The sequence below is a fragment of the Ursus arctos genome, unplaced genomic scaffold, assembly GCF_023065955.2.
Source record: "Ursus arctos isolate Adak ecotype North America unplaced genomic scaffold, UrsArc2.0 scaffold_23, whole genome shotgun sequence".
In the NCBI taxonomy this organism is placed as follows: Eukaryota; Metazoa; Chordata; class Mammalia; order Carnivora; family Ursidae; genus Ursus; species Ursus arctos.
In genome coordinates, this window is record NW_026622908.1 from 33,353,458 (window position 1) to 33,373,341 (window position 19,884).

The 19,884-nt window shown below is 38.2% G+C and overlaps 1 protein-coding gene across 1 annotated transcript; it reads left to right on the plus strand.

Moving 5' to 3' along the window:
- Positions 1-9,063: 9,063 nt before the first annotated feature.
- LOC125282450 (olfactory receptor 4C11-like) lies at positions 9,064-9,978 on the plus strand. Its single transcript, XM_048217231.1, has one exon. It carries the CDS (start codon positions 9,064-9,066, stop codon positions 9,976-9,978), a length of 915 nt encoding a protein of 304 aa, XP_048073188.1.
- Positions 9,979-19,884: the final 9,906 nt, after the last annotated feature.

Here is a 19,884-nt window from a genome sequence, read left to right on the forward strand (position 1 = left end):
TTGGTAAACAAGAGAAAAAGATTAATGCTAGGTAGTTGAAAACCATGCAGATAAATAATAGACAAATGTTCTTATTCGTATTTTAAATAATTCATTGCTTTGGAGAGTATAGATACAATCTCATAAAAATAACACTATATTAATATTCAAGGTCTGGGGCATCTGGGTGGCACAGTCATTAAGCCTCTGCCTTCGGCTCAGGGCGTGATCCCAGCGTTCTGGGATCAAGCCCCACATCAGGCTCCTCCGCTGGGAGCCTGCTTCTTCCTCTCTCACTCCCCCTGCTTGTGTTCCCTCTCTGGCTGGCTGTCTCTTTCTGTCAAATAAATAAAATCTTAAAAAAAAAAATCTAAAAAAAACCATCAAGGTCAAATGTCACCCTTTGTATCTACTTTGTGCTAATTACTGACCTAGTCACCCTTCTTCTCTCACAGATACCCTTTGAGCCAAGTATCTTCATTTTACAGTAAATAGTGAAGATTTCCAGAGCTTAAATGCATTTTATAGAATTATCTATGCTAAATTGCAGTGTAAGGCCAAGGTCACTGCCTACTGACTTACATTGAATAGCTTCCTTACCCTTTCTAAGGCTTCATTATTTCATCTGTGACATAAGGATGACAGCAGGGTCTGACTTCAGTGTTGATATAAAGATTCAATGTGTCTGGCACTTGTAAACACTCAACCAAATGTTGGCTGTGTTGGTAGTGACATCTAGACACGAAATTGGCTCAGTAAATGTCAACACTGTCTTTAGGAGATATTGTCCAAAAAACTTTGGAGTGATGTTACTCTTTTCTCACTTTACATCACTGTAATACTCACTTTACATCAACAAATACTATTGTATCTACCTTCATAGTACATCCAACTCTACTACTATCAACACAATCTAAACCACCATCATTTTTTAGCTGGATGGTTACAATATCCTCCTAATTAGTCTCTTTCTACTCTTGCTTCTTTATGACCCATTCTCCAGACACGAGCCAGAATAATCTTTTTACAATGATCTGCAAAGCCCTGCAAGATCTGTCATCAACTAATCTTTATTCATCTCACTCCTGTTAAGCTGGCCTCCTTTGATCAATGATACCAACCATGCTCCCTCCTCAGGGACTTTTCACTTGCTGGTTTCTCTATCTGGAAACTCCTTTCCTTGGATATCTTTGTGGGTTCTTCTGCATTCATTCAAGTTTGGCTCATGCAATCCCTTTTCAAAGAAGTCTTTTCTGATTACCTTACAGAAAATAATCATATCCAGAGACCATGTCTCATTTACCCTGCTTTATATTTCTTCTACCAGGTATTGTAATTTCACGTAATGTATAATTCCTTTTCTATTTGCTATTTTCTGTCTCTACTTACTAGAATATAAGCTTCAGGAAAGTAGAGACTTTATCTGCTTTTTTCCCCTAGCGTGTTAGGTATATAGCAGACAATGAGTATTTTGAAGTGAATGTATAAAGAAATGATTAAATAAGCCATAAAATTATATACCATTATGCAATCCTTCTCCTACACACACACACACACACACACACACTCACACTCACACACACACTAGGGCCAGATTGATTGAATTTGTTCAGCAATTTGGTTTCATTGTGGTTGATAAGAATACTCATATTAGCTAAGTCTGGCTGGGACTAAAATTGGAAACCTAATAAAAATTTTGATAACATATTTTGTTTCTATTTGACTTCAAAGCCAGTTTCAAAGAAGTGTTTTATAAATCAATTAAGCAGAAACAAATCTCCAACAAAATAAAGCAGAAAAACGCATGGTGTAATAACATAGTGGACAAGAATATCTGCATCTTTAGAAGTCCTTTAGCTTATCTCTATTAAATATAATGGTCTCTCTTCTCTTATCCAAAGGCAAAAAAAAATTTTAAAAAGTGAAACCAGTACTTTCAATGAAATATAAAATGAACACATGACAAATTTTTTATTTAGTTCATTAATAAGGGAACTGGTAAGATTATAATCAGCCTAAAGGAAATGACAAAATACCATCCTTCCATTATTACTATTTCAAGTGAAAAGAAGCTTATGCATAGGGCACTGAACTCAGTGATTGAGGAAGACAACAGTCAGGACTCAAGAGTGGAAAACATCAAGCATTGTCAGAACCTGAGCTGTAGGAGTCCCTATATCATAAGACTATGCTCTGAAAAAAAGCAATGCACACCTTAGATTTCATGACCGCACTTCCCCATCTAGTCAGTTATTTATTTATTTATTTATTTATTTATTTATTTATTTATTTATTTTTCAAGAGATGTTATTACTTTCTGACATGCTGATATAATTTATTTAATTTTCTTATTTTTAATTTTTTGGTCAGACTGCTCTCATGGACTGTAAGCTCTTGGTGAGGCAGAGAATTTTTTTTCCCTCTTTTTGGTTCATGATGTATCATATTTTCTGAAACAGCCTGATGTAGGAGTTCAATAGATATCTGTTGAATAAGTTAATAAGTGAGGTATCTTCCCATATTAACATTTAAGTCTATCTTTTTACATTAAAACAGAAAAGTGTCAAGTTTGGCAAAGGAATATAGTTATTTCTGATATTAGATCTTGGTAATGGTCATATATACATATACATACATACATAAATTCAAATATAAAATAAAGCCATTATTCTCTATCCAATTTCTCATTCTTTACTCTCTATGCCTTTTTCCATTTCCTGCAACAATGAATCTTGCTCTCAGTGACCTGACTTTCAATTGTAAAGTATTTCTGATCCCATTAAAATCTTTTATTGCCCCAAAATTCCATTGTATTAGTTGGGATTATTCAGCCAGAGTTTCTGAACTTTTCATTGAAAATCTTACTTCGGTAAGATACAAGATTAAATGAGCAGAGTTTAAATCAGGGCCCTGAATGATGCTAAGATTAAGAAAGAGGTGGCTCAAGCCAGGACAAAATAAGTTGGCACTTGTTCTACTTCCACAGTTTTCATGATGGAGTGAGTATAGTCAAGTGCATTCAGCAAATCCTCGCATTGCTTTGGCAGAACCTGGAATCCAGATGTCCTCCAGTCCTTTGGTTTATGAGAGCTTTAACGAGCACTAAAGGTCATATGACTCAGAGTCTGAAGAAGGTTCAAGTGATCATTGACTTGGCTTTTTGCATTTGGCGACTTCGGGATCTCCTTGGAAACCACCCTCCAAAATTTTCCCAGCAGAACTGGAGAGCTTAATCATTCCTTCAGATATAAGGTGTTCATTTAGGGCTTTTGGACTGGGAAATTTAATGCAGGGGCTCATTCATTCCCTCTCTTAATTTTCCAGGCCAAGAAATCTTATGACATTACTGTGCACATCATATGGACGTAAAAATGATTTAGACTTATATTTAGGAGATGTGTATTCAAGGCTCAGTTCTCTTACTAATTAGTTGTCGGAACTTTGTGAGGTATTTCACTTCTGTGGTTCTCAGTTCCTCATGTTTAAGAGGATTCATAAAAACACATGAGTATTTCTTCTGTGCTTTTTCTGAGCCAAGGATTCATTCTTTCACTATGTTGTATATTTTAAAATTTACAGAAATATTTTTATAGGTGTGTCTTCATATTCCCATTTAATTGATGGGGAAGCTTAGTTTCTAAGACCTTAAGTGACACCCCAAAAACCTTCCTGAGGATTCTTCCAGTCCATTTGTAATAAAAGAGGCCAGATATTGGGTTGTAATTTTCTCTCAGATGTTTCTGTGATGTACTTGGGCTTGTTAATTACCAGTAGACCTTTCAGGAAGAGTGCAAAGCATTGTGCAGTCATTTGTGGGATCCTCTCACCTCCATTCCTGTCTCCACCTTCTGTCCTTCCCCTGTACCCTGCACCACTCACTTCATCCCCATTGAAAGTGTCTAGAGAACAGTGACACACCTGGCAGGTGATTCTTGGACCAGAGTGTTGAGTAGTAACATGATGTGCCATGTGAAAAATAATCTGTAATGCAATCTATATCATCTTTAATAGCTTATAACCATTTACAGCTAACTTTCTCTCTGGTAAGTGGAACGGCACATATCTTTTTTTTTTCATTTAAAGATTTTACTATTTATTTATTTATTTATTTATTTATTTATTTATTTATTTATCTGTGAGGGAGGAGAGAGAGAACCAGCAGGGGGATTAGCAGAGGAAAGAAGACAAGCAAACTCTGTGCTGGATACAGAGCCTGACAAAGGACTGGATCTCATGACCCTAAGACCATGATCTGAACAAAAATCAAGAGACAGAGACTTAGCTGACTGAGCCACCCAGTGCCCCAGGAAGGGCATGTATCTTTTAAGATGAAAAGAAAATGCAGAAGATATGTATTAAAAAAATCTCTCCTTTTCCTTCTTTCCTGTCCTCTTCTCTACTTTGACTTAGGAACATAGGTAAGATTAGGAATGGGAGAACCGAAAATTAATGTTAAAAATAAAGAAAGAATTTGAGTGCCTGATTGGCAGAGTCCATTCAGTGTCTGACTCTTGATTTCAGCTCAGGTCATGATCACAAGGTTGTGAGACTGAGCCCTGTGTGGGGCTCCATGCTGGGTTTGGAGCCTGCTTGAGATTCTCTCTCTCCCTGTGTCCCTCATGCCCACAGCTCGTGTGCTCTCTTTCTTTCTAAAAATATATATAAGAAAGAAGGAAAGAAGACAGAGAGAGGAAGAAAGAAAGAAAAAAAGAAAAAAAAAGAAAGAAAGAAAGAAAGAAAGAAAGAAAGAAAGAAAGAAAGAAAGAAAGAAAGAAAGAAAGGAAAGATGGAAGAAAGAAAAATTTTGTTACCAGTTCACTTTCCCTAAGAGAAAATTGGAAATTAAAGAACATGAGAAACTTGCTCAAGATCACATAACCGATAATGGTGGGGCCAGGTCTCATGTCTGTCTATCTGACATACTTCATCTGTATGAGCCTTAACTGGCTTCAACAATTTTCATGCTTCTACAACAAATGGGCTTAAGCAAAGCCTATGGAGAAGTGAACAGACTTTCCTGTCCTGCAGTTCACAGTGAGTTGAAACTAACTAATTGGCCCCAAAGCATGTATTTACCTATGGACCATCTGAACAAGGTACCACATTGGACATCCTTTGGGACTGGGTTGGGAGTAATGGTTTTCCTGGAGGTCCTGAGGCTGGAAGCCTGCCTTAGGCATTTGTCAACTTGTGTAAGAATTGCCATAAATATGCAATGCTGTAAGAACAAATCAGTTACCTCCTGTGTTTCCAAAAGAGGAGCTCTGGGAAGAGAGGAGCTTCGGAGGCATTTCTCTCTCAGAGTACAGGGATAAGGTTCCTTCATAAAGTTTTGAGGAACTGAATTAGGAAATTTCTCTTTTTCATGATCCTCTCCCTGCTCCAGTCTAGACATTGTTGTTTTTGTCTCAATTAGAGCTTCTGGGGGGGAAACTGTGTGATGTACGGCCACGTGCAGAGTTCCCTTTCTGCATAATTCTCTACGTCCCATCACCTCCTGTGATAAAAACATTGATAAATCTCAATGAAGTACAGTTTGCATGTTTTATTCAGACTTATTATGATTTATCTTCTAAGTAAATTGAAGTTGAAGATATGAAAAAAAATGTACTATATTGGAAGTCATCTAGTTCCTCCTAAGCAAAGAGGTAAGTTTTCAGTCTGTCTGAGATAATTTCTTCACACTGCTTCTTCACGACTGAGCTGATGGAATTACACGTAGAGTGTCTTCTAACAAATGATGAAATTCCTGGACAGTATTTCCATCCATGAAGAGTTGAGGTGGTCCAGGATTCCCAAGCCTTTCCTGGCCTCAGCACAAAGCTTTCCTACATTTCAACAACCTCTGCTTAGTATAGGAGTAGGGTAGAGCAAGAAATTGAAGCAGGGAATTAAGGCCAAGTTGGAAAAAGTTTCGATCTAGGGGAGTCTCCTGATTTGAAAAGTTTTAGGTCAGTGATGATGTTTCTGGAACGGGGTGCAAGATAGGAGTGCACTTTCTATACACTTGGGTTTTACAACCTTTGTTAACCCCTTGCTCATGACCCACAACTGCAACTTCTGTCTGGTTTTGGGGTGAGGAATCATGTGGTAGGTCAGGAAGAAAGAAGCTGAACTCTCCGATGAAACATTGGGTTAAGTGACCTTCTCCAACGTTTTTTGCTCACCTCCCTTCTTTTGTATGTCTTTTGTATCTCTTTCCCTAACACATCTCTCCCTGGTGTCTGCTCACTCTCACTCTCCTCTCTCCTGGTGTGACTCTATTCTGTCTTTGCTCTGTCTTCCTCTTCACTGTTACTCATTTGGGTATCTAGTTTTCCCTTTACCTCACCATGCAGTTTACAGAAACTGATTTTTGGAGTCAGGACCGAGAGTTAAGGTATCAGTTGAGGTCCTTCTCCGATGGCCCAGGATTTGTTTTCTCTTGGATGCAATCTATATGATAGGAATTTCATGTTTTATATGCTGTGGAGGGAGAATGCTAGAGAGAGATGCTAGCTGGTAGCATCCCATTCTACTACTACCTGACTTTACTGTACACGGTGAAACTTACTGTGTCCCAGCCCAAACTCTGTATATAGATTTCTCTTTACACAAAACAAGAGGACACACCCACTTTGCAAGAAAATGTGCAGGTCAAATGGAATAACAAAAGAGGAATATTGTTTGAATGATGTTTGAAAATTTTGGATGAAGAATAATATAATCTACAGTTGCCTTATACAACTGTGTGTATAATGTCTATATCCATATCTACATAATATGTATCTATATGTAATAGATACATATTAATATAAGTGTTAGAAGCACAACCCTATTGACCTGGGAAAACCAAGGGAAGACTATTGGTACTAATATAATTTGAACTGTAAAATTTCAACAGGTAAAATAAAAATTAAGGTTTAAGAAAGAGAAAAAGCATGCTCTATTACTGAGATGTTCCCCAAAAGATAAAAAGATAGATAGGACAGTCTGGGAGTGTGAGGAAATGATGACCGAATTTAGTGATAGAACTCTGAGTGGTGGTATCGATCTCACATAATTTATACATCTTATAAGTGCTACTTTCTTGTCTTAATGCCCCCAAATCTTCTTTTTGCTTATTTAAAATAAAACAAAATAGAACTACATCACCTGGCTTTCATGGTTGTCCATTATCTGCCCCAAATTTCTCTGCTACAACCCATTAATTTAATGAGAGTATAGTTTCTATGGAGATCATCTCTATGCTAACCTGAAGCAAAGCATGTTTCTCCCTGTATGATATTTTACTGACACCTCTCACCTAACTGCTCCTCTCTTCACAGCCAAGCCCTGCCTCCCTTTGGTTTCATCCCTTTTTAGGAATCTAATGTTTATTTTTTTAGGATTTTATTTATTTAATTAAAAAAATTTATTATGTTATGTTAGTCACCATACAGTACATCCTTAGTTTTTGATGTAGTGTTCCATGATTCATTGTTTGCATATAACACCCAGTGCTCCATTTAATTTTTTTTTTGAGAGAGATTGAGAGAGAGAGAGAGAATGAGTAGGGGAAGTAGCAGAGGGAGAGAATATCCAAGCAGATTTCTGCTGAGCATGGAACTGGACAGGGGTCGGGGGTCAGGGGTGGGGAGGGGGCTTGATCCTAACACCCATGAGATCAGGACATAGACCAAAACTAAGAGTAAGGCACTTAACTGGCTGAGTCACCCAGTTGCCCCAGGAATCTAACATTTCAAAACAAAATAATCATTATTTTTTTTTCTTATTTATACATGTCAGATACCATTGGAACAAACTGCCAATCAGAGCTTCTAGTTAAAACACCTCTAGTTATCATACTGCACTAATATTATTGTAGCTGGATGGCAAATAAATTTTAAGTTAGATATGGAATTTTATTAGGGGTCAATGGGTGATTTGAGTCAGTAATTTTAAAATATATATTTTACTTAGGGAAAAATGGTTTAAACTTATGGAATATTTGCGTTTCAGAGAAGTGTGTTTGGAAATCCAGTTTACATATTTAAAGCCCTTATTTAATTTCTTTGTCATTTTTGAAACTTCACTGACCAGCTAATTTGTAATTAAGGAACCTTTGTACTTTTGGAACCAAAATTCACTTGGTATTATCACATAGAGTTGTGTGTAATTTTTCTGTAGTTAATGATCTTATCTAGAGGTATGTTATCCCTCCAACTTGTTTGTAAAGAGGTTGAGGACATATTTCTATGCCCCATTACATAGATGGCAGATATGATTATATACTTAGTACATATTGGTGAATGATTTGATGGTGTTATTGATTCATTGATGGATTGTTGATTTATCAGAAAAAAAGAGTTTCTCAAAACTCATTCTCAAATACATTCTAGATCATTCGACATCAATGTTAAAAGGTACAGCAATACTGTAGACAAAATAAAGATTAATTGTAGTAATTTCTTAAATTGATGTAATAGAAGGTAAAATTATGGCCACCAGGAACCTGAATTTGCAGAAGTAAGTTCTTCTTCAAACATAATTCAAACAAGATACTCAAGAGATCAGGAATAATAGGTGCAAACTGGTGTTTAAATGAAGAAATGTGTTTTTTTTAAGAGAGAATTTCCTAGTGTCTGTATTTTAAAATTACATGGAGATATAACTTTTCAACATTTGAGCTGCATATACATTATATTCACACATACACATAAGGATATACTCAATTGTGTATCTGTTAGAGTGTCTAATTGTCAAATGAAGAAAAAGCTTCAAGACATTAAAGTGATCTGATCAAGATCATACAGCAAAGTCATTAGTTCTCAGAACTTGGCAGAGCTCACCATCACTTGAGAGCTTTGTTACCCCTGAAAATCTCGGTCCACATAGGAAGACCTTCAGTTAATGCTCATGGTTAAAGCATGGACATCTGCATTGAAAAAAATAAATACATTTTCTCAATGATTTCAATATATGAAAACCTGAGAGCCATTGGTTTATGTGTTGATGGAATTAGAACTATAAAAGTGCAATTCTGAATCCAGTTTCACTGCTATCGCCAAGTCACTATTTCCCAATTTTCTCTGCAGATGAATGATTTCTACATTCACTGTAACCATGGAGTTGAACAGCAGTGTGAATGAGTTCATTCTGTTTGGGTTAACACAGAATGTGCTAAAGGAGAAAGTCGTGTTTGTGGTCTTCTTGTTTCTCTACCTTGCAACTCTGATGGCAAATTTACTGATTGTGATGACCATAAGATACAGCCGGACACTTGGGAGCCCCATGTACTTCTTCCTTTTCTACTTGTCCTTTTCTGATGCCTGTTTCTCAACAACCACTGCTCCTAGGTTGATAGTGGATTCTGTATCTGAGAAGAAAGTCATCTCCTTCAATGAGTGCATGACCCAGATTTTTGCATTGCACTTCTTTGGGTGCATGGAGATCTTGGTGCTTGTCCTCATGTCCTTAGATCGCTATGTGGCCATTTGTAAGCCCCTGCGGTACACAACGATCATGAGCCAGCATGTCTGTGGCACAATGGTGAATGTGGCCTGGGTGGTATCTTGTATCCATTCTTCTGCACAGATTTTCTTGGCTTTGAAACTACCATTCTGTGGACCCAATGTTATCGATAATTATTTCTGTGATATGACACCTTTGTTGAAACTTGCATGCATGGACACTCATGTAATCAATTTACTTTTGGTTTTTAATACTGGGGCTATCTGCTTGACAAGTTTCATAGTCCTACTTACCTCTTACTTTTTCATCTTACGTTCTCTGAATAACCAGAGTGCAGAAGGAAGAAAGAAAGCCCTCTCTACCTGCACATCCCACATTATCGTTGTCATCTTATTCTTTGTTCCATGTATATTCACGTATATTCGTCCTGTAACTACATTTCCAGTGGACAAGATGGTGGCTGTGTTTTACACTATTGGGACACCTGTGCTCAACCCTCTGATTTACACTCTGAGAAACGCAGAAGTGAAAAATGCCATGAGGAATTTATGGTGCAAGAAACTCTGACTTACAATGGGAAAAAACAGAGGACTCCAATTTTATTTATTTATTTTTTTAAAAATTATTTCTGAAAGATAAGGTTGTTAAATACATAATGTCCTTTTTTAAATCATTTTTATTTTGTTATATTAGTCACCATACAGTACATCCTCAGTTTTTGATGCACTGTTCCATGATTCATTATTTGCATGATGGGTATTAAGGAGAGGACTCCAATTTTAAATTCTGTAACAGTTTACATAAATTTGGATTGAAAGTAAAGGGAAAATGTTTTCATCCCAATGTGGACAATTGAACCCTCTCACAGTAGGACGTTTGTAGACATAGGCAGAATTACCACAGAGCACAGATCAATTCATTTTGGGTCAATATCACAGAGTGCCACAATATCAAATACAGTAGTATTTGTAGGAAGATAATTCAACTCTTCCCTTCTTCTGTCTGAATAGCGGCTTGTGATCCAGCTTCTGTTGCATCATCGCTTTACCTCCTTCCTTTGTACATTCTTCTTGGTTTTGTTTCTTTTTCTCATGTCTCTGGCCTGGTTTGAAAAATGGCCCCTAATTTTTTTAATGTTTTTTTTTTATTATATTATGTTAGTCACCATACAGTACATCCCCGGTTTCCGATGTAAGGCTCGATGATTCATTAGTTGCGTATAACACCCAGTGCACCATGCAATACGTGCCCTCCTTACTACCCATCACCAGCCAATCCCATTCTATTCTGTTGGCAAATTAGTTTTGACATATTAAATCTGGATCTTATCTTTTGTGGTTCAATGGTCAATAGCCCAAAGACACTACAAGAAACTCATGATCCCACCGGAGCACACATATCAACTAATTAAGCTATTTGGTGCTTGTCTTCCCTTTGTAACATCTGTAAAAAACTGTCCTTTTTTTTTTTTTTTTTGGTCTCTTGAGCATGTAGAAGTGAACTCATGACCTTCTATTTCAATAGTATAATTCTAGTTATAACACATGTGTTCATTGTATTGATCCACAATTTCTATGTACTTTAATATCTTGCTTCTTGGTTTATCATGTTTCTCATTATTTGTTCATATTCTTAGTTTCATATACATTTGTAATATAAGCCTATGGGTATTTCCTGAATTGTTGGTTGGTGAATTGGGGACAATTTGATCCAATTCTGAGAGCTATATTATAACAAACAACACCTCATGGATAAGATCATACATATGAGAAAAGCAGCAACTGACAGAAAAAACAGAGCTAACGTTATAATATTTCATCCAAAAAGGGAAGATGCAAGGAAGTGTTTCACTGACTAGTGGGTAGGATTGCTTGGTTGCCCAGCATAGCATGTACACTTCCGTGTTGGGAGAAATGTCTCAGGCTATGGCTTCTTGAATTCTACCTTTATTAAGCAAACTTTGCATGGTAATTTGGCTTCCTATAGAGATTTCCTGACCTGGAAAGAGACATATTGATTAGTGACTAGAATAAGCACTTTGGTGTTTTGATTTATATTTTTCATGTATCTCATTAGATTTACACTCTAGTTCAGGTCCTGTTAACGAATGAGTGTTGACAACAGCAGCCAGTCCCTGTGAGAGTGGGCAATGAGTCTGTCTCTGAGAATACATATAATCAAGTCTATCTTCCTACAGATCTAGTGACTGGAGCTTGAAGTGTGGTAGATGAACCCATCTAAAGCAACTCCAAGTGGCTTTGCATGAGTATGTCTCCTTGAGGATAAAGTTCAGTCTTCAAACTCTGATAATAAAAGGCTGGAGATTTATTTAAAGCTCACCTCTTTTACTGGAAAATCTCTCAAAGTACAAATCCTATAGGGGTACCAGGGTGGCTGAAACAGTTAAGCCTCTGACTCTTGGTTTCTGCTCAGGTCATGATCTCATGGGTTTTGAGACCGAGCCCCATGTTGGGCTCCATGCTCAATGGGACATAGGCCTGAAGATTTTCTCTCTCAGCCCTTCCCCTGACTCTCATGCTCTCTCTCGCTCTCAAATAAATACATAAATTTTTAAATAAAAAAGCACAAGTCCTGTAGATGATGAGGCAGGAATTTCTTGGTTGGTTACATAAGGCATCAATAAGCTACTTGCCTTGCTACCTTGGCCAGAAATTTAGATTTGCTATTAATTGCTATAGTTTAGTATTGCTATAGAAAGAGAGGGAAAGAAGAGAAAAGAGGAGAAAGGAGAAGTAGTAATGAAAGTGAGATTATGTCGGACAGAAAGCTTTTCAGCTTGAGTTTTAGGAACCTCCACGAAGAGAATGTTGGTGGAGAGTCATTGATGATCAGGAAGATTTTTTTTTTTCTTCTACTATTGATTCTGATTAGCTGAGATTTCCTTGAAAGTGCATGTATTTAGGCAACTAAAACTCAGATGAAAGATTTTATTTCATAAGTTATGTTAAAAGTAAAATAAAATCAAGGGTTTTTGTGTCTTTAATACCATCTCTATGCAGATGACTCACACATATTTCTACCACAGGCCTCCCACTTGAATGCAGATGTCTACACTCAACTACTTGCTTGATACTTTCTGTTCTATATATCTAACAGATATCTTTATATTTAATGACTGATTTTTTTCCCTTTCAATAATAAATTTAATACACTGGAAACCTGTGTGTGTATACATTTCAACATACAGGAAAACTGTGTGTATATAAATTAACAACTTAATATTAGATATTTTCAAATTCATAGATAGGCACTATTTGGAAGGACTATTATATAAACTTGACATGCATTGCTCAAGGTGGAACAATCTGAAATCTGATTTTTTAAAATTCTAGTAGAGATGATTAGCCCAAAGTGTTTTTGTCCAGTTACATTTTTGTTTTTGATATGTGTCAAATGTTCTATTTGGTTCTTTCTTGGCAACCAGGACATTTTGTGAGAATAACTTGACTAAATAATTGATTTTCAGGGTAGGCTTGTAAAGCAGGTTAAAAAGACATAGCATTCGGGCCACTTAAACTGTACATGACTTCACCTGGAAGATGTTTTGGGGCATAATTAAGCAGTCATGGTAAAAACTGCCTTCCTGAAATACAATATTCCTGAAACATCTAAGCCTGGGCTACTCCACATTTACATAAAGAAGCATGATTCTACTACAATAGTGATGATTTTTAAATGTTAAATATTTTAATTTCTTGCTAAGGCATAATTGATACTGCAGTGTGTGTACTGAGAATTCAGCAAAGATTTTGAATTCCAGAATGATTGTATTGAGAAGTCTTGGGTCATATTGAGAAAAACTAGGGTGATGTGGTTTAGTGCAAGTGTGACCGTGTGGCTGAGCTCATGAAGTGGTATCTGCTCAGCCACTTCAACTATTTGTTGTTTCAAGGTGTCAGGGCAATTACCCTTTGTTGCTGTTGTGTAAATTGCATGTTTACATTCAGAATGAAAATGCACATTTCATTATTGCTAGGTTTTGCTATCAAATCTGGTGAAATGCCATCATGAGACCGTTATGTTGGGAAACCTTCCCCTGGCTCAGGTGTTCATCAGTTTGGAGCTCAGAGGTGATGCATGGCGCAATCTTCACATTTATAGTAGTGCAGGCAACAGTATCCTCTAGTCCTTCCATGTGTGGAAATATGTAGCAAAATCTACCTGTTACTGCTGCAGGTCTTCAGTCAGTATACTTCTCTTTTTGTTTTTTCTGTTCTTTTTTAAAAGATTTTATTTATTTATTTGAGGGAGAGACATAGAGAGAGCACGAGCAAAAAGCAGGGGGAGTGGGAGAGGGAGAAGCAGGCTCCTCGCTGGGCAGGGAGCTTGAATTGAGACTCAATCCCAGGACCCTGGGATCATGACCTGAGTGGAAGGCAGATGTTTAACAGACTAAGTCACCCAGATACCCCACTTCTCTCTTTCTCTTTTCATTCTTTTAAAAGATTTTCTTTATTTATTTGGGAGAGAGATAGGAGAGTGAGCACAAGTAGGGGGGAAGGGTAGAAAAAGAGGAGGAAGTAAACTCCTCCCTAAGCAGGGCTCAATGCACAGAGGATCCCCTTGTAAGATGCTTCCAGCACATTCTGCAAAATTAGCCTGGATTTGATGAACTCTGTTCGATTTATCACATGGTGAAAATCCTGTCTGCCAGACTCCCAGCCATGATGGAGCTCCACTTGGAAATATGGCCCAGGTCATCTGTGAATAACACTAAACTTGTGGTAGGCTTGCTGCTGCAGGGGGAGAGGTGAAGGCATGCCACCATCTTTCCCTTCCAGGTCCTGGACTCCCTACATCCCTAGGGCCCCTCCCCTAGAATTGCCATCAGCCTGAGTCCCCCCAACTGGCCCCATCCCAGCCAGGGTGACCAACAGTGAGTGATTGTTGTTGCAGTCAAACACCTGTGGCCTTCCCAGAAAATTCCATTCTTCCAGTTTCCTAGGCCAAAAACATGGAAGTCCAAAAAATTTTTAATATCACAGCTCACACCAAACGTGTTAGAAAAACTTTGTTTGCCTTCAAAATATATGCAGAATATGATCTCTTTTCCCACCAAGTCCCCTTTCATCCTGGTCTAAGCTGCCATCATCTCTCACTTAAATCAGAGAACTCAGAATTCTCTGTACTTCCACACTTGCTCTGCTAAGTCTATTTTCAGCACAGCACACTTCTCTCCTTAAAACCCTGCAGTGATTCCATTTTGCTCAGAGAAAAAGACCAAATTCTTACAATGATTTGACCTTCTATTGCCCCTTTGTCTCTTCAGGTACTTCCATACTTGCTCCCTTGACTCCAGCCATACTGGCTTCCTTGCAATTTCTTGATGACATCAGGTAGCCTTTCCCTGCCTAAAATATGGGTGCTTGCCCAATAGCTTCATCTACTTATGGCATTATTCTAATCTCTCCTCAGTGAGACCTTCTTTATGCATACTTAATACCAAATTCCTCTTAGCATGCCTGGTCCCTTTTTCTTGTTTGACTTTCCTGTTTTGTTTTGTTTTGTTTTGTTTGTTTGTTTCTTTCAGAGAGGTAATGGGGAGGGGCAGAGAGAGAAATAGAGGGAATCATAAGCAGGCTCCATGCCCTTTGCTGTTTCTGTATATTGTCTCTTTTCCTTGTCTATGTTATTTTTGGGCTCTCTCTTCACTCAAAGGATCCCCTTTAATATTTCTTGAAGGGCTGGTTTAGTGATCACAAATTCTTCTAGTTTCTGTTTGTCCTGGAAGCTCTTTATCTCTCCTTCTATTTGGAATGATAGTCTTGCTGGATTAAGAGTTCTTCACTGCATAGTTTTTCATTAGCACCTTGAATATATCATGCCAGCCCTTTCTGGCCTTCCAGGTCTCTCTGGATAGGTCTGCTGCCAGTCTACTACATTTCTACCCATGTAGGTTAAGGAACTCTTGTCCTGAGCCTGTTTCAGGATTTTGGCTTTGCCTCTGAAATTTGCAAGCTTCACTATTATATATCGAGGTGTTGACCTATTTTTAATGATTTTGAGGGGGACGCGTTCTCTGTGCCTCCTGGACTTGAATGCCTGTTTCATTCCCCAGATTAGGGACATTCTCACATATAATTTGCTCCAAAATACCTTCTGTCCCTCTCTTTCTTTCTGCTTCTTCTGGGACCCCAACTATTCTAACATTGTTTTGCTTAATGGTATCACTTATGTCTTGAATTCTCACCTTGTGATCCAGTAGTTATTGATCTGTATTTTTCAGTTTCTTAATTCTCAATCATTTTGTCTTCCATATCACCAATTATCTCTTCTGCCTCATTTATCCTAGCAATTAGAGACTCCATTTTTGATTGTATCTCATTAATAACCTTTTTGATTTTGACCTGATTAGGTTTTAGTTCTTTCATTTCTCCAGAAAGGGATACTCTACTGTCCTTTATGCTTTTTTTCAAGCCCAGCTGGTATCTTTATAATCATTATTCTGAACCTTACTTCCAGCATCCTACTTATGTCCATACTGATCTGGTTCCTGGATGTCAGTGCTTCCTCTTGTTCTCTTTTCTGGGGCAAGTTCTTCCATCTAGTCATTCTGTCCAGGGGTGGATAGACGAATGAGAGAACAAAATACTAAAATAGCAACAACGGCCCCAGAGAAATATACACTAAACTAATCAGAAGAGACAGAAACTGGAAAAAGGGGGGAGAGAGAGAGAGAGAGAGAGAATATAATGAAATAGTCGAAGAGAACAAAGCAATATACTATATCCTGGGTTTATTTTGATCTGTTTGTTAGAAGAAACCAGATCCCAAAATTGTCAAGAAAGAACAACTTACATATATACAAAAATAAAATTAAGTATAATGAAAGGATAAAATGTGCCTGTAAAAATGAAAATTAAAAAAGACTTAAGAAAAGTGTTGAAAACACAAGAAATTAGTTGAAAAGGAAAAAATCGAAATACTATAACGAATTATGAGAAAAATCCACAAATTCTATATACTATTTTTCCCAGAGCTGGGGTTCTGAAGTTCTGTGTGATTGATAAACTCGATGTTAGCTGGATGTTCCTGCTGGTTTTCTGGGTAGGGGCCTGTTATGCTGATTCTCAGGTGTCTTTGTCCAGGGCAGAATTGCACCACCCTTGCCACGGGTTGTGCTCATTTCAAGAGGCAGAGTTTAAGAGGTTGCTCTATGTGGCTTTTTGTTCCCTTCAGGCTTTCCCCACTGCTTTAGACGATGAGAATGAAAATGGCGGCAACCTTATTACCAGCCCTGGAGATGAAAGTTCTCACTCCCCACTCTTCAGTGAGCCCTCAGAGAAAAGCAGTCAATCACTCTGGTCTCCCTGATTGCAGTCCACACTCTGTGTTCACCTAACTTGTGACCAGGAGTTTCTGTCTCAGGCACACGACCCAATTTCCAGTCTCCAAACATTACAGACTCCTGTGGCATGCACCAGAGTCATTCCTCCCAGGGAATGATGGGGGGCTCTCTCCATGGTTCTGCCACTAGCTGGGCCCCTGCCAAGAACTTGGTCACCCGACCATGCAGTGGTTCCCGTTTATGTCAACAGTGAGCAGAAAGTTGTAGCCTGGGCTCATTTTTGCAACTGGCTTCCCTTCTCCACTGTCTAGGAACTCTGTTACACTAATTCACCCCCATTCTGACAGGCGTGAGGTGATATCATGTCAGGCTCCTTGCACAGTGGGGAGTCTCCTTTTCCCTCTGCTTGCTGCCCCCTTCCTTGTGCTCACTCTCTCTCACAAATAAATAAAATCTTTAAAAAAAAAGAGTCTGGGTTTTTTGTTTCCTTTTTTCTTTGTTCATTTGTCTTTTATCTTAAATTCCACATATGAGTGAAATTATATGGTATTTGTCCTTTTGTCCAATTTATTTCACTTAGCATTATACCAAGTTCTTTCATGTTGTTGCAAATGGGAAGATTTCATTCTTTTTAAAGCTGAGTAATATTCCATCGTATATATATATACTGTATCTTCTTTATCCATTCACTTATCATTGAATTTTTGGGTTGCTGCCATTGTTTGGCTATTGTAAATAATACTGCAACAAACAGAGGGCTGTATATATCTCTTCAAATTAGTGTTTTTGTGTTCTTCGGGTAAATACCCAGTAGTGGAATTACTAGATCATATGATAATTCTATTTTTTTTTATTTTGAAAAAAGATTGGACATAAAGAGCAGAGCCTTTGGGAACTTTTAGTAGTCTATACTTTATTACTTTTTTTTGTATTGTGCACTTATTTTTTTAATAATATTTATTTTGTTATATTAGTCTCCATACAGTACATCCACAGTTCTTGATGCAATGTTCCATGATTCATTACTTGCATATAACACCCAGTGCACCATGCAATATGCGCCCTCCTTAATATCCTTTAGAGTGACTTTAAAGATGTAGTTTTTCTTTAGAGCAGGGAAATGGGTAGAGCATTTGGTAACGAAAATGGGCAGGGTCCCTTTGGGAGACTAGGAGGGGAGAAGGGCTCTGAGGACAGAATCTGCCTGTTGACAGCCTTGCCCGGGATTCCTTGACACCAGGGTTTGCTGTGATGCAGGGTTGACTGAGGTAAGTAGTTTATAGAGCATAACCTTTGGGGTTGGGTGGGAAGGGCAGAGTCCTTATCCCTCTAAGGACTGGGGATTTGTGAACCTCTCTGAAATCTCTATAAATATCTGATTGAAGAAGAAGAAATGTTTCATACATGTGCTCTACCAGGAAATTGTTCTGGGGTAATACAGCTGGCTTTAGAGGTGTTTCTATCACAGAACAGTGGCGATATTTCCTTTTTATGCTAGAACGTTCTAAGAGTAGAAGAAACTTTCTGCTGATATTACAATCCCTTTTGAAGAGTCTAGCTCAAGCCTTCTAGGAAAGACTGGCTCTTTGTGGAGTATCTTCTCTCCCTATAGATCCTTCGATGGAAAACTGAGTAGAAGTATTTGAAGTACAGTTTACATGTTGCAAACACACTGCACATGATTCATCTTCAAAATAAATCAGAATTGCAAGAGCAAAAACTATGAGCTCTGCATTGGAACTCGTCTCTTTCTGTATAAGAAATAAGGTAAGTTTTCAAGCCCAACTAAAGTATGTTCTTTTTCTCGCCTACCATTTGGGACTGGGTTTTTGGGCAGTTGCCATAATGTAGTTCTGTCTTCCAAGGAGCATGAAGTTCCAGAAATCTCAGTGATGAGAATATTCTGATGTGTCAGGGTTCCCGGCTTTCACTGGCCTCTGCTTGATGCAGCACTGTCTCAGGACTAATTCTTATTGGCGGGGAGGGGTTCCACTGAAGGGGCAGAGATACAGTCTCCTCTACTGGTGGATTTCTTATTTGCAAGGCATAAGGTCAGGAGAAGGATAGAGATGTATCCTGACCACATGCAATCAGTATGCATTGGTACTGTTGATACCATGATTCTATGACACTATGATACTGACTGTTATATATTGGCTGCCCAAACCCCCTGTCACCTAAGAATTATATTCTCTTTCCAGTGTTGGAGTAAGGGATGATATATGGAGAGGAGGAATGAGAAGCAAACTCTCTAGTGAAATCCTAGGACGAACCACTTTTATCCCTACCAAGGTTCTTTGCCCAACCTTGCACTGTGGGTTTATATTAAGTATAAATATAAATGCTGGTCTCATTTTTTGACACATCCTGAATTTTCCATCTATTGGGTAGTCAGGACATGTACTGGGCATGTCAACATTTTTTATTCCTTACCTATTCATGGTTTCTGTCTTTATGCTGGCTTGATGGTTGGAGTCTGATGCTTTGCATGGCAGTGGAGAGTGGAGTGTTCAAGAGGGAGAAGTTGCCATGGAGCACAAAAGCTACAGATCCGGCACTGGTTTATTTCTGACAGCTCTCTGCTAAACTGCCTGCCAGCCTACCTGAATTGCACAAAACAGAACAGGGTGAACTTGCCTTACTTGGTATAAAGTCAAATGAACAAAGATATTAAAGCAAAAAAGAAAGAAGGCTATAATTAAGGGTTACATGATTCGTTAAACACATCGCACAAACATTTTAGCAGCAGAAGGTCCTTAGCAAGATAGTTGTTCGGGAAAATGTGGAAGTCTTTGCTGAGGAGATGGCATCTGAACTGGGTCCTCCGTGCACCGGTAGCAATGGAGAGTGGAGGTTGTATCAGGGGAAGGGCATTTAGCCACTAAGAACTATTGAAAATTCAGTGAATGAGATGGTGTGGGCATATTTATGAGGGACAGCAAGTGTCAGGCGTGGCTGGAGCACGCATGCCAGAGGCACTGGGGGGAAAGGTGGTAAGCAGGATTGTGGCCCAGCGTTCGAGGGCTGTGAAAGTCATGGTGAGTATTTCAGCATTTGCATTTGAAGACCATAGTAACCATTTAATCATATTTATGATTCATCATATTTTTAGAATGATTACTTTTCCTTTTCAAGTTATAGCAAAGAGGTAAAAAGAGGGAAAG

Bases quoted from the DNA above. Each gene is read 5' to 3' on its own strand.
- LOC125282450 (XM_048217231.1), top strand. From the start codon at position 9,064: ATGGAGTTGAACAGCAGTGTGAATGAGTTCATTCTGTTTGGGTTAACA.